The sequence below is a fragment of the Xenopus laevis genome, chromosome 6S, assembly GCF_017654675.1.
Source record: "Xenopus laevis strain J_2021 chromosome 6S, Xenopus_laevis_v10.1, whole genome shotgun sequence".
Taxonomy (NCBI): domain Eukaryota; kingdom Metazoa; phylum Chordata; class Amphibia; order Anura; family Pipidae; genus Xenopus; species Xenopus laevis.
This window is the reverse complement of record NC_054382.1, coordinates 90,165,692-90,185,056: the sequence shown is the minus strand read 5'-3', so window position 1 is coordinate 90,185,056 and position 19,365 is coordinate 90,165,692. Positions and strand designations below refer to the sequence as shown.

Genomic DNA, 19,365 nt, shown 5'->3' with positions numbered 1-19,365 from the left:
GATGCCATAAAAACTGCTAATAGCTTGAAAGCTTGGGAAAATAATTAATGAAAGTAAGGAATTTCAAATTTATTTTTGTTAGTTGTTCAGTTCCCCTTTAAGGACAGCATTTGAGAAGGTTGCATTTGGGCATTGGTTGCTTTTGCTCTAGACATGTTTATATAGGCACCCTCATGTCTGACACTAACCACAAACAGGAAAAGAACAATGAGGAATTAACATACCAATAAAATACCAAGAAAACCTGCAAAAAGACCTTATAAACTAAGGCTACTGATGTATAATCCCCTTCAACTTTTATTAATTACTTTTTGGTTTGGTAATAACAAACATCTGATGGTGGAGCAAATAAATTCTGCAGACTAAATTCCCATGGTTACAAGCTTTTTTTCCTAAAACCTCTAATCTTTTCTTTGCAAAGAGCATAATTGCGCACTGCAAGTGAAATAAACACCTCAACCAACAACTGCATTAGAATTCGTTTTCTTGTTTAGTCAGTCAATACAAAAGAAATATTATCCCCATTTCAGAGCGAGCTTGTGTTGTCAGCAGATGTGACAAAGAAAATCATGGCAGATGGTATACATCTGTTAATCATGAACATCCTTTCATTAGTGTCATCATCCCATTTATTTGGTGCTATGTTTATTCTTTAGCTCTGAAGCTAATAAAAATGTTACAGTCATTGTACAGGCAATCGGGTACATTTTCAGTTGAGTTTCAAGTGTCTTTCTTAAAGGGGAAGGAAACCTAGTTGGCGCAAAAACCCTCCCCCCCCCCGTGTGTTGCCCACCCTCCCTCCTCCCCCTGGCCTACCCGTCCCGCTGGGCAATGCCCCTAACTTGTTACTTAGCCTTCTGCGCAGGTCCAGTCCAGGGAGTTCACAGACGACATCTTCTTCCACGCGATCTTCTTCCTGCTTTGACCGGCGTTTTGGCGCATGCGGATCTACTGCGCATGCGCCAAAAGTCACAATGTACTTTTGGCGCATGTGCAGTAGATCATACCGGCGAAATGCTCCTACTGCGCATGCGCTGGTCAAAGCAGGAAGAAGATCGCGTGGAAGAAGATGTCGTCTGTGAACTCCCTGGACTGGACCTGCGCTGAAGGGTAAGTAACAAGTTAGGGGCATTTGCCCAGCGGGACGGGTAGGCCAGGGGGGAGGAGGGAGGGTGGGCAACACACAGGAGGGGGGGAGGGTTTTTGCGCCAACTAGGTTTCCTTCCCCTTTAAAGGAACAGTTCAGTATAAAAATAAAAACTGGGTAAATAGTCTGTTCAAAATAAATAATGTTTCTAATTTAGTTAGTTAGCCAAAAATATAATGTATGAAGGCTGGAGTGACTGAATGTCTGACATACTAGCCAGAACACTACTTCCTGCTTTTCAGCTCTCTTGGTTTCCACTGATTGGTTACCATGCAGTAAGCAATCAGTGACTTGAGGGGAGGCCACATGGGTCATAACTGTTGCTTTTGTATCTCAGCTGCATGCTGAGAATATATTGTAAACTCACTGAATAGTTGTGGCCCCCCTCAAAGTCACTGACTAACTCAGAGTTAGGGAGCTAAAAAGCAGGAAGTAGTGTTCTGGCTATTATGTTAGACATCCAGTCACTCCAGCCTTTATACATTACATTTTTGGCTAACTAACTATATTAGAAATATTTTTTATTTTGCACAGCCTATCTATTTACACAGTTTTTGTTTTTACACTGAACTATTCCTTCAAGGACGCATAGTCTGCTTTGTCACCCATGCTAAAGCTCCTTCTGAACGGGGCCTAAAATGGATTCAATTTGCTTTCTCCTGCTTTTTCATGCACTTGCATGAAACAAATGTTTTAATGCTGGCAATTCCCTTTGACAGCATTGAAAAGGTAACTTTGGGCGTTTTTTGGCCACATTGGAAGAAATTTAATGCAAACAACACATCCTCTGTGTCATTGCCCCTAAGCAGAGATCCCCAACCTGCTTTACCCATGAGCCACACTCAAGTATAAAATAATGTTGGAGAGCAACACAAGCATGCAAAAAGTTCCCGGTGATTGGGTATTGGTAGCACCAAGACAAGGTGGTTGCTCCCCCTCTTTACTGTTCTGTGTTAATATCCCCCTATAGGGGAAGGAGGCAGCCACTGGGGAATTGCTTTGTGATGCTGGAGAGAGGGGTCTTCTGTGGGGGGACAACACTTTCATATATTATAATTATATTAACTTTTTTGATGATAATGTGACTAGCGTATGAGCTGTAACAGGCAGTAAAATCTGCACAGATTTACAAAACATTTACAAAATATTCAGTGACAACATTTTTATTAGTGATCAAAATACTGCATCAAAAATGTTGCCAAGTCACCCCGCAGGCTGGTTCTTTGCTAGGTTGTTTGAAGCCCTGCAAGATTTCGGCCCATAGCAAGCAGTAGAATGTAAATGATTTAAGCTGATGAAAAATACATTTATAAACAGTCAGGAAAATGTTAATAAATAAGTTACAATTCAACCTGCTGGGAAATTGTCAGGGAACATTCAAGACATCCCACTTGGTCCATTGATAAGTCTGTGATCGATCTTTGTAACTGTTTTCATTCATTATTTATTTCACTTGAACTACATGTTCTGTAAAAACATATAGTGCTATGCATAGAAACAATGTGAATGTGGGAGTGAATTAGGAGCAGGGTTATAGAGCAGCATTTTATGTCACAATTACCTTGTACTACTTGTACATCAACTTCTATGCCTGCATGTTATGAATATTGTAAATTTTCAATCTTTTGGTGTAGAACTATCTATTCTTTCTTCTTGCCTCCCACACACTATCAGTCTCTCCCCCCCATTGGTTCTATTTAAGCACATGCCATGCATGTCTGATTGGTACCGTCGCATTTTTTTTAAGTTAAATGTTTGTCATTTCCTTTGTAGTAGGGGTTCAACATTCTGTACCCACTGTAGTTATGACCCTTCAAGCTTTTCCTAGTAATTGACTACTTCCTGAACAGGAACAGAAATAGATTATGTGCTAATTGAGCCTCAGTACATATCATTTATCCCAACTGCTAGCCTTCATAAATGTTTGGAAATGTGCTTTATGCAACACATTTTAACGGTAATTCCCAAACAGTGGGGTGCGAGGCTGAGTTTCAGGTGCAAATCTAATTGGTATTATAATATTCTCCAGGAGTAACAAGCTCTAACAATGGAAACAGATTTTTATGGATTAAAGGCAAATTCACAGCTGTGTAACAGATTTGAGGCAGATAACTATAGGATATAGATGGATGAACAAAGGGAATACCAGGACAATAGTAATAGATTAAAGTTAATAGGCATAATCCAAGACCTACAGGTGCAGCACTAGCTGGTTATCTGTCTGGATATTAGGATAATTAAAGGTCAAGTTAGGATACATTTTGCAAGCAGTTGTAAGAAGCCTTCTGCTCCTCTAAGGTTCTGACTTGCAAAGGGAAACCAATTTTATAATCTATGATGAATATTCAACTGTTCCTAAACTTGGCATTAGCATGTACTCTACAAAAGTAATTCTCAGATAAATCCTGGTGATCCACTGGGCCGTATTACTATTGCAGATACAATGATCAGACACAAAACCGAATGAACTATAGTTACAGTAAATTGCCAATACTAATATTATAAATGTGAATGAATAGATAGGAGCAATATGACAGCACCAAGGAGTCTTGCACCTGCTACTCATAATGCAGAGGGCTCACTTTGCTCCTTGTTTGTGTGACAAAAAGCTGCCTGAATTTTTGGATTCAGATTTGGCTCGGCCAGGCACTTTGATTTAGTTGAATCCTGCCAAAAAGTAGAATCATGGCCAAATCCTGAACAAAATCCTTGATTCAGTGCACTCCTAATTGTAAGTAAAAAATAAAACAAAGTAATTGCCCTTCTGTTACCAATATCTGTACAGGCATGGGATCCATTATCTGGAAAACCCATTATCCAGAACACTCAGAATTATGGGAAGGCAGCCTCTCACAGACTCCATTTTAATCAAATAATTCATATTCATTAAATGTATTCATTTTTCTCTTTACTACAGGTATGGAATCTGTTATCTGGAAACCTGTTATCCAGAAAGCTCTGAATTACGGAAAGGCTGTCTGCCATAGACTTCATTTTATCCAACTAATTATCCACATTTTTAAAAATGATTTCCCTTTTCTCTCTAATAATAAAACAGTTTCTTGTACTTGTTTTAAACTAAGATATAATTCCATCCTTACTGGAATCAAAACCAGCCTATTGGGTTTATTTAAAGTTTCCATGATTTTGTAGTAGAATCAAGGTATTAAGATCCAAATTACGTAAGATCCGTTTTCCGGAAAACCCCAGGTCCCAAGCATTCTGGATAGCAGCTCCCATACCTGTAATTAAACAGTACCTTTTCTATGATCCCATCAAAGGCAAAACAATGTTATTGGGTCAATGTAATGTTTAAATACATTTTAAGAAGAATTAATGTATGGAGATCCAAATTATGGAAAGATCCCTTATCTGGAAAACACCAAGTCCTGAGCATTCTGGAGAACAGGTCCCATACCTGTAGTATCTGGGACCTGTTATCCAGAATGTTAATGTGGTGTTTGCGCAAGTGCAGAATGCAAAAACAACACATTAGCAGGAGATTTAAGAGAAGTAAAACAAATTTCAATGATTTATCTGGAGCACAGTTACCTGCAACCAAAGTCTGTCTGTCGCAGATGTTCTTCCATTTGCCGTGCACTGAAATGTGGCTGACTGCCCGGCGTTGACGTCAACATTCTGAACATGCACAAAATGGGGGGTCTTGGCTGAAATTGGGGAAAAAGCGAGAGAAACCGGTAAATCTAGGGAAAAAGGCAGACAACTATATTTACAAATGAATTTACAAAAAAGCCCAAATTATTGCTAAACATGGCTGGTTGGCTGGTAATTTGGGAACTGGGACATGCCCTACTACCCTGCTTCCTATTTTGGACTGATAGCATAGATCCCCCATCTCTTCAAGAATACAGCCATAACTTCCCACTGTACACTTTGGGACGTATGCCTTGGTGTGCAATTGCATGTGCCTACTACAGTCTATTGGTTGGTCACAGTAGGTTACTGAACTAAGACTGAATGCTCCAGTTGTTTTGGGTCTATTTCTATTGGGGTTAACTAGTAACAAATAGCAACCAGTCAGCAGGCCGAGTGTCTTGGTTTTCTAGTTGAGACAAAAACATTTCTTCTATAGGCCATTAGACTCAACTTGTGCTTGTTCTCACATTCTCACACGCAAACTGCTTTTTTGAGTTTAAGTTGCTGAGTTCTGTCGCCATTAACGTTTACTATAAATCCCATAGCACTACAACCCCAGAGCTTTTCTGCCTACAGTGAATCTGCCATTGCCCATAAATAACATGTAATCAAGATGTTTAGGCCAATTTATGACAGCAACACATAATGCAACTGCCCATGGTGTTGGGTCAATACTGCAAATTAAAAGAACATTTTTTTGTTTGTTTTGTCTTTTAATTTAATGTTTGTTTGCTTTGTTTCAAGCGCTAGGTTCACAGAATATAATCAGGAAAAGCTTTTGTTTAATGATATATAAAAAAAATCATCTCTGCACCTCAATCATGTACTAAAAAAATGCAATTATCTGTAAAATATACCGTTCAGTTCTGTAAAAAGGTATGCAGACTTGGAGGAATCCATTTTTTTTAGCTAGAGCCTTGTCAGTTCTAGACATAAAATGAAAAGCTCTATTAAGGCAAATGCTTTATTTATGGCACATTCAGGAAATGTGCTGAAATGTGTATGCACTGAGCAAGCTTAGCCAATTGCTTGGGATCACATCATTCAGCCTTACAAGGTCTCTAACTTGCACTCATGTCTCCTAAAAGACAGGGAATGGGATACTTTCTGCCCTGAGATCTGCTGTATTCCATAGATGGAATATACATTAATGTAAAAGCACAACAGAAATGGTAAAAAACACACTAGTTGGGAGATTTGGTCTTATCTTATATCCGGTCACTCAATTACACTATGCCACATTCAACTGTATTGGAAACCAGCAATATCACGTTCCTTAGCTAATTGGTGATACAGCTCAATCCCATGAATATGAACCCAAATATTTAGGGGGTAATTTATTAAAATCTAAATGTTAAAATTGTGAAAAACTTGAGGTTTTGTTTTGAAAACTTGAATAAATAGAGATTTATTATACCCCAATGCTGCAAAAAGCATGATTTAAAAAAAAAACCAGCCATCTCAGACCTGTCAAGTCCTGTGTAAGTCAATGGGAGAGGCACCTATCTCAATTTGAAGTTTTTGTGGTTTGCGCTATGTTTAGTCCGAAAAATACTACTTTTTTTAGGGTTTTCGGGCAAAAACTTGAAAAAAATTAGTAATTCTGAAAAAAAGCCAGACGAATTCAAGCAATTTAGGAAACCGCCCGAAAAATTTGAGCTACTCAGGTTTTCACTCTATTTTATCAAGTTTTTACATCATCTGATTAAATCGAGTTTTTTCATTAATAAATAAGTTAAAATCGGGCATGGGTGTTTGGCTTGTGTTTTTTTTAAATAAATTATGAGATATATTTGGATTTTAAAAAATTACCCCCTTAAAGTTATTTTCAAGCTTCTCCGTTTCTTAGGCAAACCATGTGTTCCCTAATCTAGCACATTTTAGTTTTTGCTACAGGTACAGAGGCATACCAAAATAAATGAAACAATATAAATACAATGATTCAATATAAATATATTTCTATATAATTTAAATGGCACCTAAGATAACAAAGCTCCTGGAAAATTGTTATAAATAGAGGCTGGTATTTTGCACCTTGCTAGTGGAACAGGGTGGGAGTTTCAGGAACTCAAGATCACCTGATAACCAAGATGTTAGCAGCTCTGCTCTCAGCTGCCATAGTGCATTAATTGACGCTCTTACAGATGTCTCTTTCTATTATAATTTGTCTACTATATTACTTGTGGGTTCAATGTAAAGTGCAGTTCTTGCCTTTGTGGGGGTTCCTTAAAGGTGAACTATAGCGATTGAAAATTTAATAAAAGCTTCATCACACAGAAGTAAGAAACTTTCTAAATACAATCAATTAAAAATTCTGCATTGTTTCTGAAATAATCAAGTTTATTTTCACTATCCCTCTCTCAGCATCTGTTTCTCTTCATTCTGTCTTCATGCAGCAGTTGGGTGTCAGATATTCATGGACAGTTAGATCCAATATATCTTATAGGGGGGCTTCCTTTCCTAGCAGATGTATTAGAGCTCACTCAAATAACTGATTCCAGTACAAACAAAATCTAACAAAATATCTGCCTTTTGCACAAATCCTGCATGTAGAGAGACATGGGGGTATATTTATCAAAGAGTGAAGTTAGAGATGGCCACAATCCGCAAGAGTGAAATTCCGCCACCATTCATTTCTATGGCATATTTACCAAAGGGTGAATTTTCACTTTCACCCATTGATAAATACTCTTTTAAAAATCCCATAGAAATTAATGGAGTGTTGCGGAATTTCACTCTAGCGGACTGCAGCCATCTCTAACTTCACTCTTTGATAAATAAACCCCATAAGGTGATTTTAATAGAGTGAGCTCTAAAACATCTTCTAGGCAAAAGGAGCCCCCTATAAGATATATTGGATCATTCATCTGACACCCAACTCCTGAATGAAGAGAGAATGAGGAGAAACAGATGCTGAGAGAGGAACAGTGAAGATAAACTTGATTATTTCAGAAACAATGCAGAATTTTTAATTGATTGTATTTAGAAAGTTTATTATTTCAGTATGCTGAAGCTAATATTACATTTTCATTTTCGCGATAGTTCCCCTTTAAAAATTCCAATGGGTACAGTGCTAACCATAATAGACAAAGCTTTAAATCATTAAAGAACAAAAATGAGCAACAGAAAACTAAAATCTTACTGCACACTAGTGAAATCAAATATCATTGCACTTACAGCAAGGATGTCCAAGAACCTTCACTTCATCAATAGCCAGATATCCATGCTGGTCAGATGTGATGACTTCAAAATAAACCTGAAATGTTTCAAACAAACGTAAAAATGATCATAAGTACGGCCTGTACTGTCCTTTGCTTCATGACCAAAAAAAATTAAATAGGTAAACATGGAAAATATGGTTCATGTTATGCTGCTACTTAGACTTTTAGTAGAGATTATAGTCTCTGTGATATTACAGATTCGATTATAAAAAGCATCTTTATTTTGCATGTCCTGATCTTGCCAGCGACTGTTGGATATTTACTGTAAGTGCATTTTAAACTAAGTCTGTTTATTTTAGATAGTGGTCACAGAATATGAAAACATTTTTTGAAAGATTTCTATCATTTGACCAGCCGCAAATTTGTATCACTGGCATTAGGATTCACCATACTCTGACCACAAAGGTTTCAGTGCAAAAGCCGTAATGCACATTTTAGTGTCAACGATCAAGCATGAAACATGATATTGGTACTATCTGTGCACAAATAAAATGTCATAATAATGCCATTTATAGCAACTCAAACTGAAAAAGCCTAATGGAAGTAAAGCTAGTGAACTAGATGTATAAGCTTTCTCCTTTCATCAATATAGCAAACAAAATAGAGAGGACTTGGCCAAAAAATGTCTTGCTGATTCCCAGCTAGAAATGAATTGGGAGGCCTTTGGTTTGGAGCCATACATGGGACAATAACTTACCAAACCAGCAAACAATATTGTCCTATGTACAGAATGGTGCATTGCCAGCTTCAGAGTCAAGACATTTTAATTAAAGGCATAGTGTAATCAGAGTTAGTTTACTTATGTCTTAGGGGGTGAAATGCCTTACTTAAAAAAAAATTGGCTAATGTATTTCCTGGCACTTTTGTTATCCACTAAGATCACAGAGAAAGACTCAACTCCCTTTGTATGAAAGCATTTACATTTACAATTTACCCTTCATCTGGAAGCATTAAGATTTACTGCACAGTTGGGATGTCGTTGTCTAAATAAGCTATAAATAAGATACATACGTTCTTAGCTGAGGCAGAGTAAAAAAACACAATGTTTAAACCATAATCATTATCATTTATTTATATAGCGCCAACAAATATGCAGCACTTTACGTTAATTTATAACAAATGAGGATGTTACAAAAATGTAACCAACAAGGGTTTACCGAGTATGAATAGGATTATAGTGTCCTATTTGCAAGAGCCTATAAACCAAGTATATATAATTTAATATGCAATAGGTATATAAGGCAACATCAGCTCTGGGTAAAGATACTTGGGCACCTGGAGCACAGCTCTGCCCCATGCTTGTGAACTAGGGGAGCACAGGCTGAAGATGTATATGCCCAGCGCCCCCTCACAGTTGTGCTCTAGGCAAGTGCCTCTTCTGCCCACCACTAGTGATAGGCGAACAAATCCGCCAGTCGCGAATTCCGCGTTTCGTGGCCGGCGAAAAAATTCACGAAACTGCTGCCGCCGTTTATAGAACATGGGTCGGAAAAGTCGCTTGTGTCAAAACCGTTGTGGGCCAACATTATTCAGATGCCCATTGACTTTAATGCCGGCGTCAAAATTGTAGGGAAAAAAATTCGGAAATCTTTCCTGCAAAATTAGAACGTTTTCCGCCAAAGCGAAACACTACAAATAAATAAATAAATTAGCTTGCGTCAAAACTGTTGTATGTCAACATTATTCCGACGCCCATTGATTTTATCGCCAGGGTCAAAATTGAAATCGGACAAATTCGCCCATCACTACCCACCACTAGTTTCAGCCCTGGGCAACATATTAACATATATTCAATACAATTTTTCAAGCATTTGTAAAAGTATTAGTTATTGAAATCAGTGTCTGTCTGCCCCTTTATATTTCATGTTCCTGACTTTTCAAAATAATATAACAGGAGCCAGACTTGTGAATAAGCATGCAAACATACACTGTTTCAAGAGCCAGAACCAGCAGTGTAAAAAGGGACAGAAAACAGTGCTTTCAACTGCAATTACATTCAGAAATAACTTTAAAGCCACAAAAAATATTTATGTAATGGATGTAGAAAAGTTTGCGTAGAATTGCAATGTCTTTCATTAGACAAAATGTTTTTTTTCAGTTGACATTCCCTTTAAAAAAATTGTTTTGTAAAAATTGAATAAGGAAACACTGTCCAATCCCCATATTAACTCCACTCAATTTTTGTATATAAAAAGTCTGAGGTTTCTTTCCTTTGGTCACGATACATTCTTGAAAGTCTGTGTCATATTGAGGATGTTTTTCAATGTTCTTTTCAGTACTGTTTACTCAGATTGGAAATGGAAAAGAAAATGATGGAGTTGGAAAGAAAGAAAAGGGAATTTCTGTCCCTGTTTTGGTTAAAGGACCACCAGCACATTGGCCACATATCATGAACAAAACCATCAACACACTCATTCACACCGCCGCCAACATCTTGCCTTTGAATAAATCTTTCCATACAGTTATACTCTGAGCCACTGTAGCACAACAATCAATTTTATATAGTAAAGCTTGTTAATATGCTGCTATAGCAAGCCAAGCCTACTGTATGAGAGACAGATTTATTAAAAAGTAATTTCGAGACTATTTCATTATAGTAAATAAAATGAGAGATTGGATGATGCTTTGTATGAAAGGATGATTTCACACATCTATTATATTGTCATTCCAAATTTGAATTATAAAGCCTAATAAATTATACAAGGCCTACAATCATTATACAATTCTTCCTTTTTCCCATTTCATTTTTTTATACAAGTAGAGCCATGACGGTATTTCATAGAGATATGGGTGCATTAATCTCACCATGCCAAAAGCTGTAGGGCGGATGCTGTATTTAGGACAGAAACATCGATATAGATGTATAATGCGGACTTGCAAAATACGAAAACGGTATTGGTTACTGATAATTATGATAAAAAACCAAGTAATAGACACCAGTTTAGGAGCTTTAAGAGCTACTGATAAAACTGTTGACAAAAGATTGAGGGTAGTATAGTGATATACATATTCAGATTTGGACTAATGGCCATTATTTGTTGCATACTGGACAATGTCAATAATGTTCATATCAGGAATAGCCAAACAAAGAAAAAAGACCTGGGGTAGGTAGAAACATATGTCTTAGGTACAGTATTAGTACTAGGCAGTGTTAATAGACAGGAATGCCATCTCCCATATACAATTTGAGCACATTTTTTAAACTTATTTCCTTTTTCTCTGCAATAATAAAACAGTCCTTGTACTTGATCCCAACTAATTAATGCTTATTAGAGGCAAAACAATCATTTAAATGATTTTAAGGCATCCCTTCCAACATTTGGAGAATGGAAAGAGGGACAAAAAGATTTGAAAGTTTGAACACATTTTTTGCTAATGAAGGAGAAAATGGCAGTTAAGCTGTGAGTAACAGTTCCCCCAAGAGACTTGTTTCTCTTAAGGTGGCCATACACGGGCCGATAAAAGCTGGCGACAGACCGTGTCGGCAACTTATTGGCCCGTGTATTGGGCCCCCCGACGGGCTTCACAGATCGAGATCTGCCCGTAAGTTGGCCAGATCTCGATCGGATGGGACAAAAAATCCCATCGGATCGCGGCCGCATATATTCGTTGATGTGATCCTGCGATCCGACCGCCCATTACTATTCGTTAGGATCCGATCATTAGGCCCAAGGGCCCACGATCGGATCAGCCCGATATTGCCCACCTCAAGGTTGACATATCAGGGAGAGATCCGCTCGTTTGGCGACATCTCCAAACGAGCGGATCTCTCCGTGTATGGCCACCTTTACTTGCTACATGGACAATATAATAAAAATCCAGGACTGCAGGCTGAGCTGCTAAAATCGGAACTGTCCTGCACAAATCTGGGAGGTATGTTAAAGGGCACCCTCCTGGTGTGCATGTCCTAGCACTGGCAAGGGGCAATTAAAAAAACTAATTTCACCCCCAACTGGAGTGTGGGCTCTATTATAGAGCCAGTACCTTTGGTGGGAGAAAATATTTTATCACAACAGATGCCCTTTAAGGTATAGAGATTCAATTCAAGGAAAGACCCCTTATTAGGAACACCAGATCCCATGTTTTCTGGATTATATGTTACATACCTGTACTTTAATATTTCAGAAAATAATTACTTTAACACAAATCCATTAGGGTACAGGGTTTATTATCTAGAATGCTTGGCACCTGGGTTTTTTCGGATAATGGATCTTTCTGTAAATCGGATCTCCATATCTTAAGGTACTGTTTTATTTTTACAGAGAAAAGGAAATAATATCAAAAATGAGAGTTATTTGCTTGGAGTCTATGGAAGATGGGTGTCCTCTAATTTAGAGCTTTCTAGTTAAATGGGTTTCTGGATAAAGGATCCTATACTTACACCAAAGGACTATGAATTTTTAAACAACAATTACATAGTAATATACTTTCCATCTTTGTTACATATTTCACCCGACTATGATAGTACAATCAGTTTTGTTTGTGCTTTGTTAAACTCGTCAAGTAAATAATTTTTTAATGCAGGGTATCCCCAACCCAGCACAACACCCCAAGGTTTCGGTCTCAGCCCACTCTTCAGCCTGTAGCAGCTGCCTTTGGCTTTGGGTGGAGCCCTCCGCTACTCAGATGCCGTCTGGTCTTATTAGGAGAACAAGGAGAGAGTTCTGAGCGAGCAAGTGAACCAAGCGTACGTAGTGTTGTAGAATGGGAAACAAGGAACATAGTCAAAAGCCATGCCGGGCCGGTAACAAACAGTCAATACGGTACCGATGCAGGAGACTTAGGAATAGTCGGGGTCACAGGCCTTTTCTGGAATAAAATACCGGCCATCTTATATATTTATCTTTTCTCCCTATTAAAGGGATCTTGTCATCGGAAAATATGTTTTTTTCAAAACGCATCAGTTAATAGTGCTACTCCAGCAGAATTCTGCACTGAAATCCATTTCTCAAAAGAGCAAACAGATTTTTTTATTCAATTTTGAAATCTGACATGGGGCTAGATATTTTGTCAATTTCCCAGCTGCCCCTGGTCATGTGACTTGTGCCTGCACTTTAGGAGAGAAATGCTTTCTGGCAGGCTGCTGTTTTTCCTTCTCAATGTAACTGAATGTGTCTCAGTGAGACATGGGTTTTTTACTATTGGTTGTTGTTCTTAGATCTACCAGGCAGCTGTTATCTTGTGTTAGGGAGCTGTTATCTGGTTACCTTCCCATTGTTCTTTTGTTTGGCTGCTGGGGGGGGGAGGGGGTGATAAGTTGATAACTCCAACTTGCAGTACAGCAGTAAAGAGTGATTGAAGCTTATCAGAGCACAAGTCACATGACCTGGGGCAGCTGGGAAGTTGCCAATATGTCTAGCCCCATGTCAGATTTCAAAATTGAATATAAAAAAATCAGTTTGCTCTTTTGAGAAATGGATTTCAGTGCAGAATTCTGCTGGAGCAGCACTATTAACTGATTCATTTTGAAAAAAATTTTTTTTCCCATGACAGTATCCCTTTAATAACATTGGGATCAACCATAATTTTTTCCGGTCAAGCTGGTAAAATAGGACCCAGATGACAACCCTATTCACAGTACAAAATCAGAATCCGAAAGAATTCTTAAAAACAGTCAATAATAAGGACAGGCAGCAGACAGGACGAGAACCAGGGACAGGCAGGATCAGTAACAATAGGAATACACAGTAGAAACACACCCAGGAGCTTTAAGAAAAGACCTTTTACATTGGGTAATGAAACTACACAAAGAGACCTTTAAATATTTGAATTTTGCGCCACTGATGACGGCACATTAGGCACGGTTAAAATCTGGAAGCAGCCGAGCGTGCAACCCGGAAGTCAATACGGTACAAAGAGACAACATGGGAGGACTTGGACATGGCGGGCGTCCCTGCTGAGGGTGCGTCGGGCATCCCCGTCGCACTCCGACTAGACCCCCAGGGTGAGTTATCACAAATCTCTTATCACAGACACAATATGTAATTAAAAGATTGTAACAAAACCAGAGTCTCCATGGGGAAAGCGTTGCCACAAAGCAGAATGACAGTTACCAAGAAAGAAACATTCAGGCAGGCAGAAGAGAACAGAAAGAAAGATTAAATGGAACAATCAGCGGTATTAACCTGCTTCCCTTTATACAAGATTTACAGCTGAATCCCCATTTCTATGATATTTCTGATAAAAACAAATGTGGTATTTGTCAATTATGTGAGCTGCTGTATATAAAACAGTGAGGGAGCTGAAACAAGCTGAACTATATTATGGAATCTCATAAAATAAGAGTGAACTTGAAAATTACTGGTGGAAAAGAATAATCTCTTTACTGTTGATTCAGTTTTCAGTACTTACATATATTAGAAATCATGAAAGAAATATGACACTCATTAGTCTGGCAAGGCAACGAACGGCTCCAAAACAAAAGTGATACATCCAATATATCTCTGCTTAGAAAAATGTGAGAAACAAGGGTTATGTTTTCCATCATTTATGGTCAATAACTTAGAGAAACAGAGAGATTTTATTTCCTCATTAGTATGCATTTCATCATATTAGGCCCAAATTTCATAGGTACAGAAACATAAAACTTGCTGACTTTTTCTAGGCAAAGAAATAGATCTATTTAAGTGATACTGCCAGGGGAATTTAACACCTCAATGTGCTCCTCAAGAGTGAGACACAAAAAGATTATTATAAGGGGAAATAAAAGTACAAGATGTAAATTAAGCCCAGGTCTAAGGAGCAATAGAAATGAATCATGTGTTTGCTTTGTAAGAGGAGAACAGCAACAGCTCCCTGCTGAGTGGTTGCTATGGGTTACTAGACCAGTAGCAAACTATCTGAGAGGTGGTATTCAGTAATACAGATATGTTTACACACAATTTGGATGGCGTGGGCTTAGGTAGAAATTTGCTCTCTCTTCAGGACACATGCTGTATGGCAGGCAGGGCAGAAAGCTGCCGAACCACATTGTGACTTGCGGCTGTAGATCTCTGAGGATACCACAGGGGACTGCATAACTAAACACTGAAACCAGAGGAATTATTTTTTATTAGTGATGGGCGAATTTGCGCGAGAAAATTTGCGAATTTCACGAAACGGCGAAAAATTCGCGAGACTTCGGCGGCGTCTTGTTTTTGGCCATTTTTCGGGCGAATTTTCATTGGGCGTTTCGTGAATTTATTCGCTGGCGGCGAATTGCGCAAATTCGCCGCGAATTTGCGCCTGTCAAATAAATTCGCCAATCACTATTTTTTATTATTACTGGATGCTCAACTATACAACCAACTGCTTCACTGTAGTATCCTACTCTGCTAATCAGAAAAAGCAGCTTGCATGACACTGCATCTTACTGCATTTGGACACAAATAAAGTGATACATGGTTCACTGATACTGATAGGGGCTGATTCACTAACTTCGAGTGAAGGATTCGAAGTAAAAAAACGTCGAGTTTTGAAGAGTTTTTTGGGCTACTTCGACCTTCGACTTTGAATCGAAGGATTCGAACTAAAAATCGTTCGACTATTTGACCATTCGATAGTTGAAGTACTGTCTCTTTAAAAAAAACTTCGACCCCCTAGTTCGCAATCTAAAAACTACCGAACTCAATGTTAGCCTATGGGGAAGGTCCCCATAGGCTTTCCTAAGTTTTTTTGATCGAAGGATATTCCTTCGATCGTTGGATTAAAATCCTTCGAATCGTTCGATTCAAAGGAATTAATCGTTCGATCGAAGGAATAATCCTTCGATCGTTCGATCGTACTATCTGCGCTAAATCCTTCGACTTTGATAATTCACAGTCGAATATCGAGGGTTAATTAACCCTTGGTGAATCGACCCCTAAATGTAATGGTTCACCTCCCACCCCACCAAAAGCATGAGAAAACATCAATCACTGTAGCCTTACCAACTGATAAATTAACCAAGTGCCAGCTTCATTGCCAGTAACACTTTTTCCACTGCGTGGTTACCATAAGACTGTATCATGTAGGAGTTTCAACTTAATTATTCACATATTGGCCTTATACAGTATGGGATAGCAGTGCAGTCTGTCTCATCTTATCTTAATGACTTCCAACGCCTGCACGTTTTGGCCAGAGTTCTGTGCAACAGAGGATTTGTGTGCTCTTGCTGTACTTTATTACTAAATAAGCAATATCAGCTCTATACAAAGACATCATCATTGGAGGGGCTACAATGCTGAAGCTTCCGCCTGATGTTTTCCCAGTTGCCCTGCCCCACCATTTGCAAATCAACCCTCTTATCTTTCCACATTTCAATATATTTGTGTTCTTTTTTGCTTTATGTAACTGGTTTAGCTTAATGAATCAAGCGAATATTTTCATCTTACCTTTTTGCCCTCTTTTTTATCTTAGTTGTATTTCTAATTTTATAGCTCACTTCATATCATTCCTTTGTATTTTAATGAACTTGTCAGTAACACTACTTGAATGCAATGACCCTAGGAGCTGTAAAATGCTGTTTGACTTTGTGGCAAATGTGTTCTGTTATACTGTTTTAACTGAAAATCCTAAATAAAGGGTTAAAAACAATATCATGGTATTTGCAGATAAAGGTGGTCATTAATGGACCAATAAAAGCTGCCGACAGACAGACTGGCTAATTGGCCAGTGTATGGGGCCCCCTGATGAGCTTCCCCGACCTATATCTGCCCAAAAGTTGGCCAGATGTCAATCAGGCAGGTTTTACAATCCCATTGGATCGAGGACTTCACCACCTGCATTTCTGGCCTTGGCCTCGGATCAGCTCATTTGGCAACCTCTCCAAACGAGTGGCTCTGTCCATGTATGACTAGTATTGCTTGTGTGAGTGAACACATTCTTGTATGTGTTGTTTGAAGGTCTTTCCCCCATAATACAAACCCTTGTCCTGATGTGCTTCAGGTCCCTCTTACTTGCTCAGGCGTGCAGCCAATAAATAAAGATTTTATTTATATTAATAATCACACAGGAAAGGTGGTAGATGAGCCATCATTGCTGATAACTTGGTCGGTTTGTGGCAAACATAGGCAGCATCAATTCTTAGTGCTTACCTGTCACTTAAGTGCCATCCCCATTTACCTAGTGTTCTTGACCCCTTCATTAAAACCACATCTTGTTTTAGGTTGAAAAGGCGGCAGACAGTTTCATTAACCATAACACAATGTACAATATACCTAACATTACCTTTTAATAGCAACATGTTAACGTCACGACTACAATATATCATATGACCAAATCTGGTAGCACTCTAGTGGCTGACCATTGGTGTATTTGCCACCATATCCAACCAGGTCTAAAGTTCTGTCACCCTAATAACCACCCTTTCTTTTCTTAATGCTCAAACCCCTGCCCGTGACAACAAAAGTGACTGCCCATTCTTTCCAAATCACTCCTACAAAGGGAAGGTGGGTGAAAGTTGCAAATATAAGAAATTGGCACCCAAGATCTGCAATGCAGGTACTTTTAAAGCACTTATGTCTCTCCCCTTTACAGATCCAAGGAACCAAGTCCTAAACATCCAAGGAACCAAGTCCTAAACAACAACCAATAATCCCCAAATCCCCTAATCCAGTAAGGCCTACTTTCCTCCATTCCTGGGAACCCCTATAAACACAATCCAAAATAGAGTGTTTGTTTCATGCAAAAGTGTCTTTGCGTATGTATATTTTTTTATCCCTTTATAGATGGCTATAGTACATGTTGGGCAACTTTATCCATAGCAATTATATATACTGTATATATATATATATATATATATATATATATATATATATATATATATATATATATATATATATATATATATATATATATATATATATATATATATATATATATATATAAGCATAAAGAAGACCAGCAACACCGAGATTTCTTGTGATGAAGTCAGTTTTATGTAGTGAAATCACATGCAAGCCGACGTGACGTTTCGGTCCACACAGGGACCTTTATCAAGACAACCATGTTAAATCCCAAACGCATTTAAATACCCATAAAACCAAGGTCAAAGAACAGGAAGTGACATCAGTGTCATAAAAAAACCTCTTAAGAGGTATGTGTCAAAAATATTAAAAGGTGACAAAGAATTCCACAGTATAAAACGTGTATTGAAAAAGCTTATATCAAAAGGTATTAAAACCAATATATATGTGCAAAGTGTATATTATAAAAAACCGCTACTTTATCTCAAATCGTGTGTAGCTTATATAATACAGAGGAGTAGTGCCACCAATATGTGTGTGTTTTATTTGTTGCTAAAAAGTACTACTCTGTATCAAGATTTATCTACTGTGCAGAGTGTGACCATTATGTTGCGAAGAAGTTATAATGTTACATTTAAAACTTCCATATACTGTGCAGTGTATAAAAAACCATAAAAACAGGCAAGATGCCATAAAGGCAAGTCTAATACATTATACAAACCTCACTAAGCAATTATATATATATATATATATATATATGACACACACTCTCTATGTATATACATATACAGTATATCCCAGTCATGCCTGAAAGTTGTATTCCTTTTACTGTATCTCAGGGGTTGGGCTATGGCTGCTCACATATATAACATATATTACTTTTTAACATGCGCTATTTCATCATACTTATATTTAAAGGAGTTTGTGATATTACTGACGAGGAAATACTTGATTCCAGTGACAGTGTGTTAGCTTGACTGCCTGCATGAGGGATGTGTTTAGCTGAGGTTATACATCAGATGAGCACCAAACAGGAAACAGTAAATCAACTTACTATTGCTCTCGCACTCCCTGCACCACTGAAGAGCAAAATTAGCTTTTCGTCTTGATTGTGCTTTCCAGCTGCAGCTTCTCTGGCCAATACTGAATGTTATCTTTACTAGACAAAACATGTGCATGCAAAACAACATGTCCCTTCAAGAATAATAGGGATGTGATGTTCTTTTGCAAGCTCACAAACAAAATATGTAAATATAAATAAATCAATAACAGTGAAAGTGCGTGACAATGCATCTGTTGTACTTTTTCCAACTTTAATTCATTTGTCTTGATTTGTTATAGGTTAAATATGCGAATATCAAACGCATGACCTTCCGGCTGTTACAAATTACAGTGTTCTGCTGCTTCTGACTGCCTAACCAGCACCGGAGAAAGAAGCTCTTGAGGCAGGCACCCCAGCTTAATTCTCACCTTTACTGGTTTATCTGAGAGTAACAGAAGCTCCATCTCTGAGGCATATGGATGGCAGAGAATACATTATTTCTTAAAAGAAAAATATACCCCCCAAAATGAATACTTAAAGGAACAGTAACATTAAAAAATAAAAGTGTTTTAAAATAATACAAATATAATGCAC

General features: G+C 38.1%; 1 protein-coding gene across 19 annotated transcripts in view; it reads right to left on the bottom strand.

The window, feature by feature from the left end:
• The window catches only part of LOC108695247 (receptor-type tyrosine-protein phosphatase mu), a 474,538-nt gene that overhangs the window by 273,193 nt on the left and 181,980 nt on the right, over positions 1–19,365 (bottom strand). For all 19 annotated transcript variants that reach the window (XM_041567789.1, XM_041567790.1, XM_041567791.1 and 16 more), the window contains exons 4-5: positions 7,982–8,060; positions 4,700–4,815 (exon numbers count right to left, since the gene is read on the bottom strand). In XM_041567789.1, coding sequence (XP_041423723.1) covers positions 4,700–4,815; positions 7,982–8,060 — 195 coding nt within the window. The remainder of the gene's footprint in view (positions 1–4,699; positions 4,816–7,981; positions 8,061–19,365) is intronic.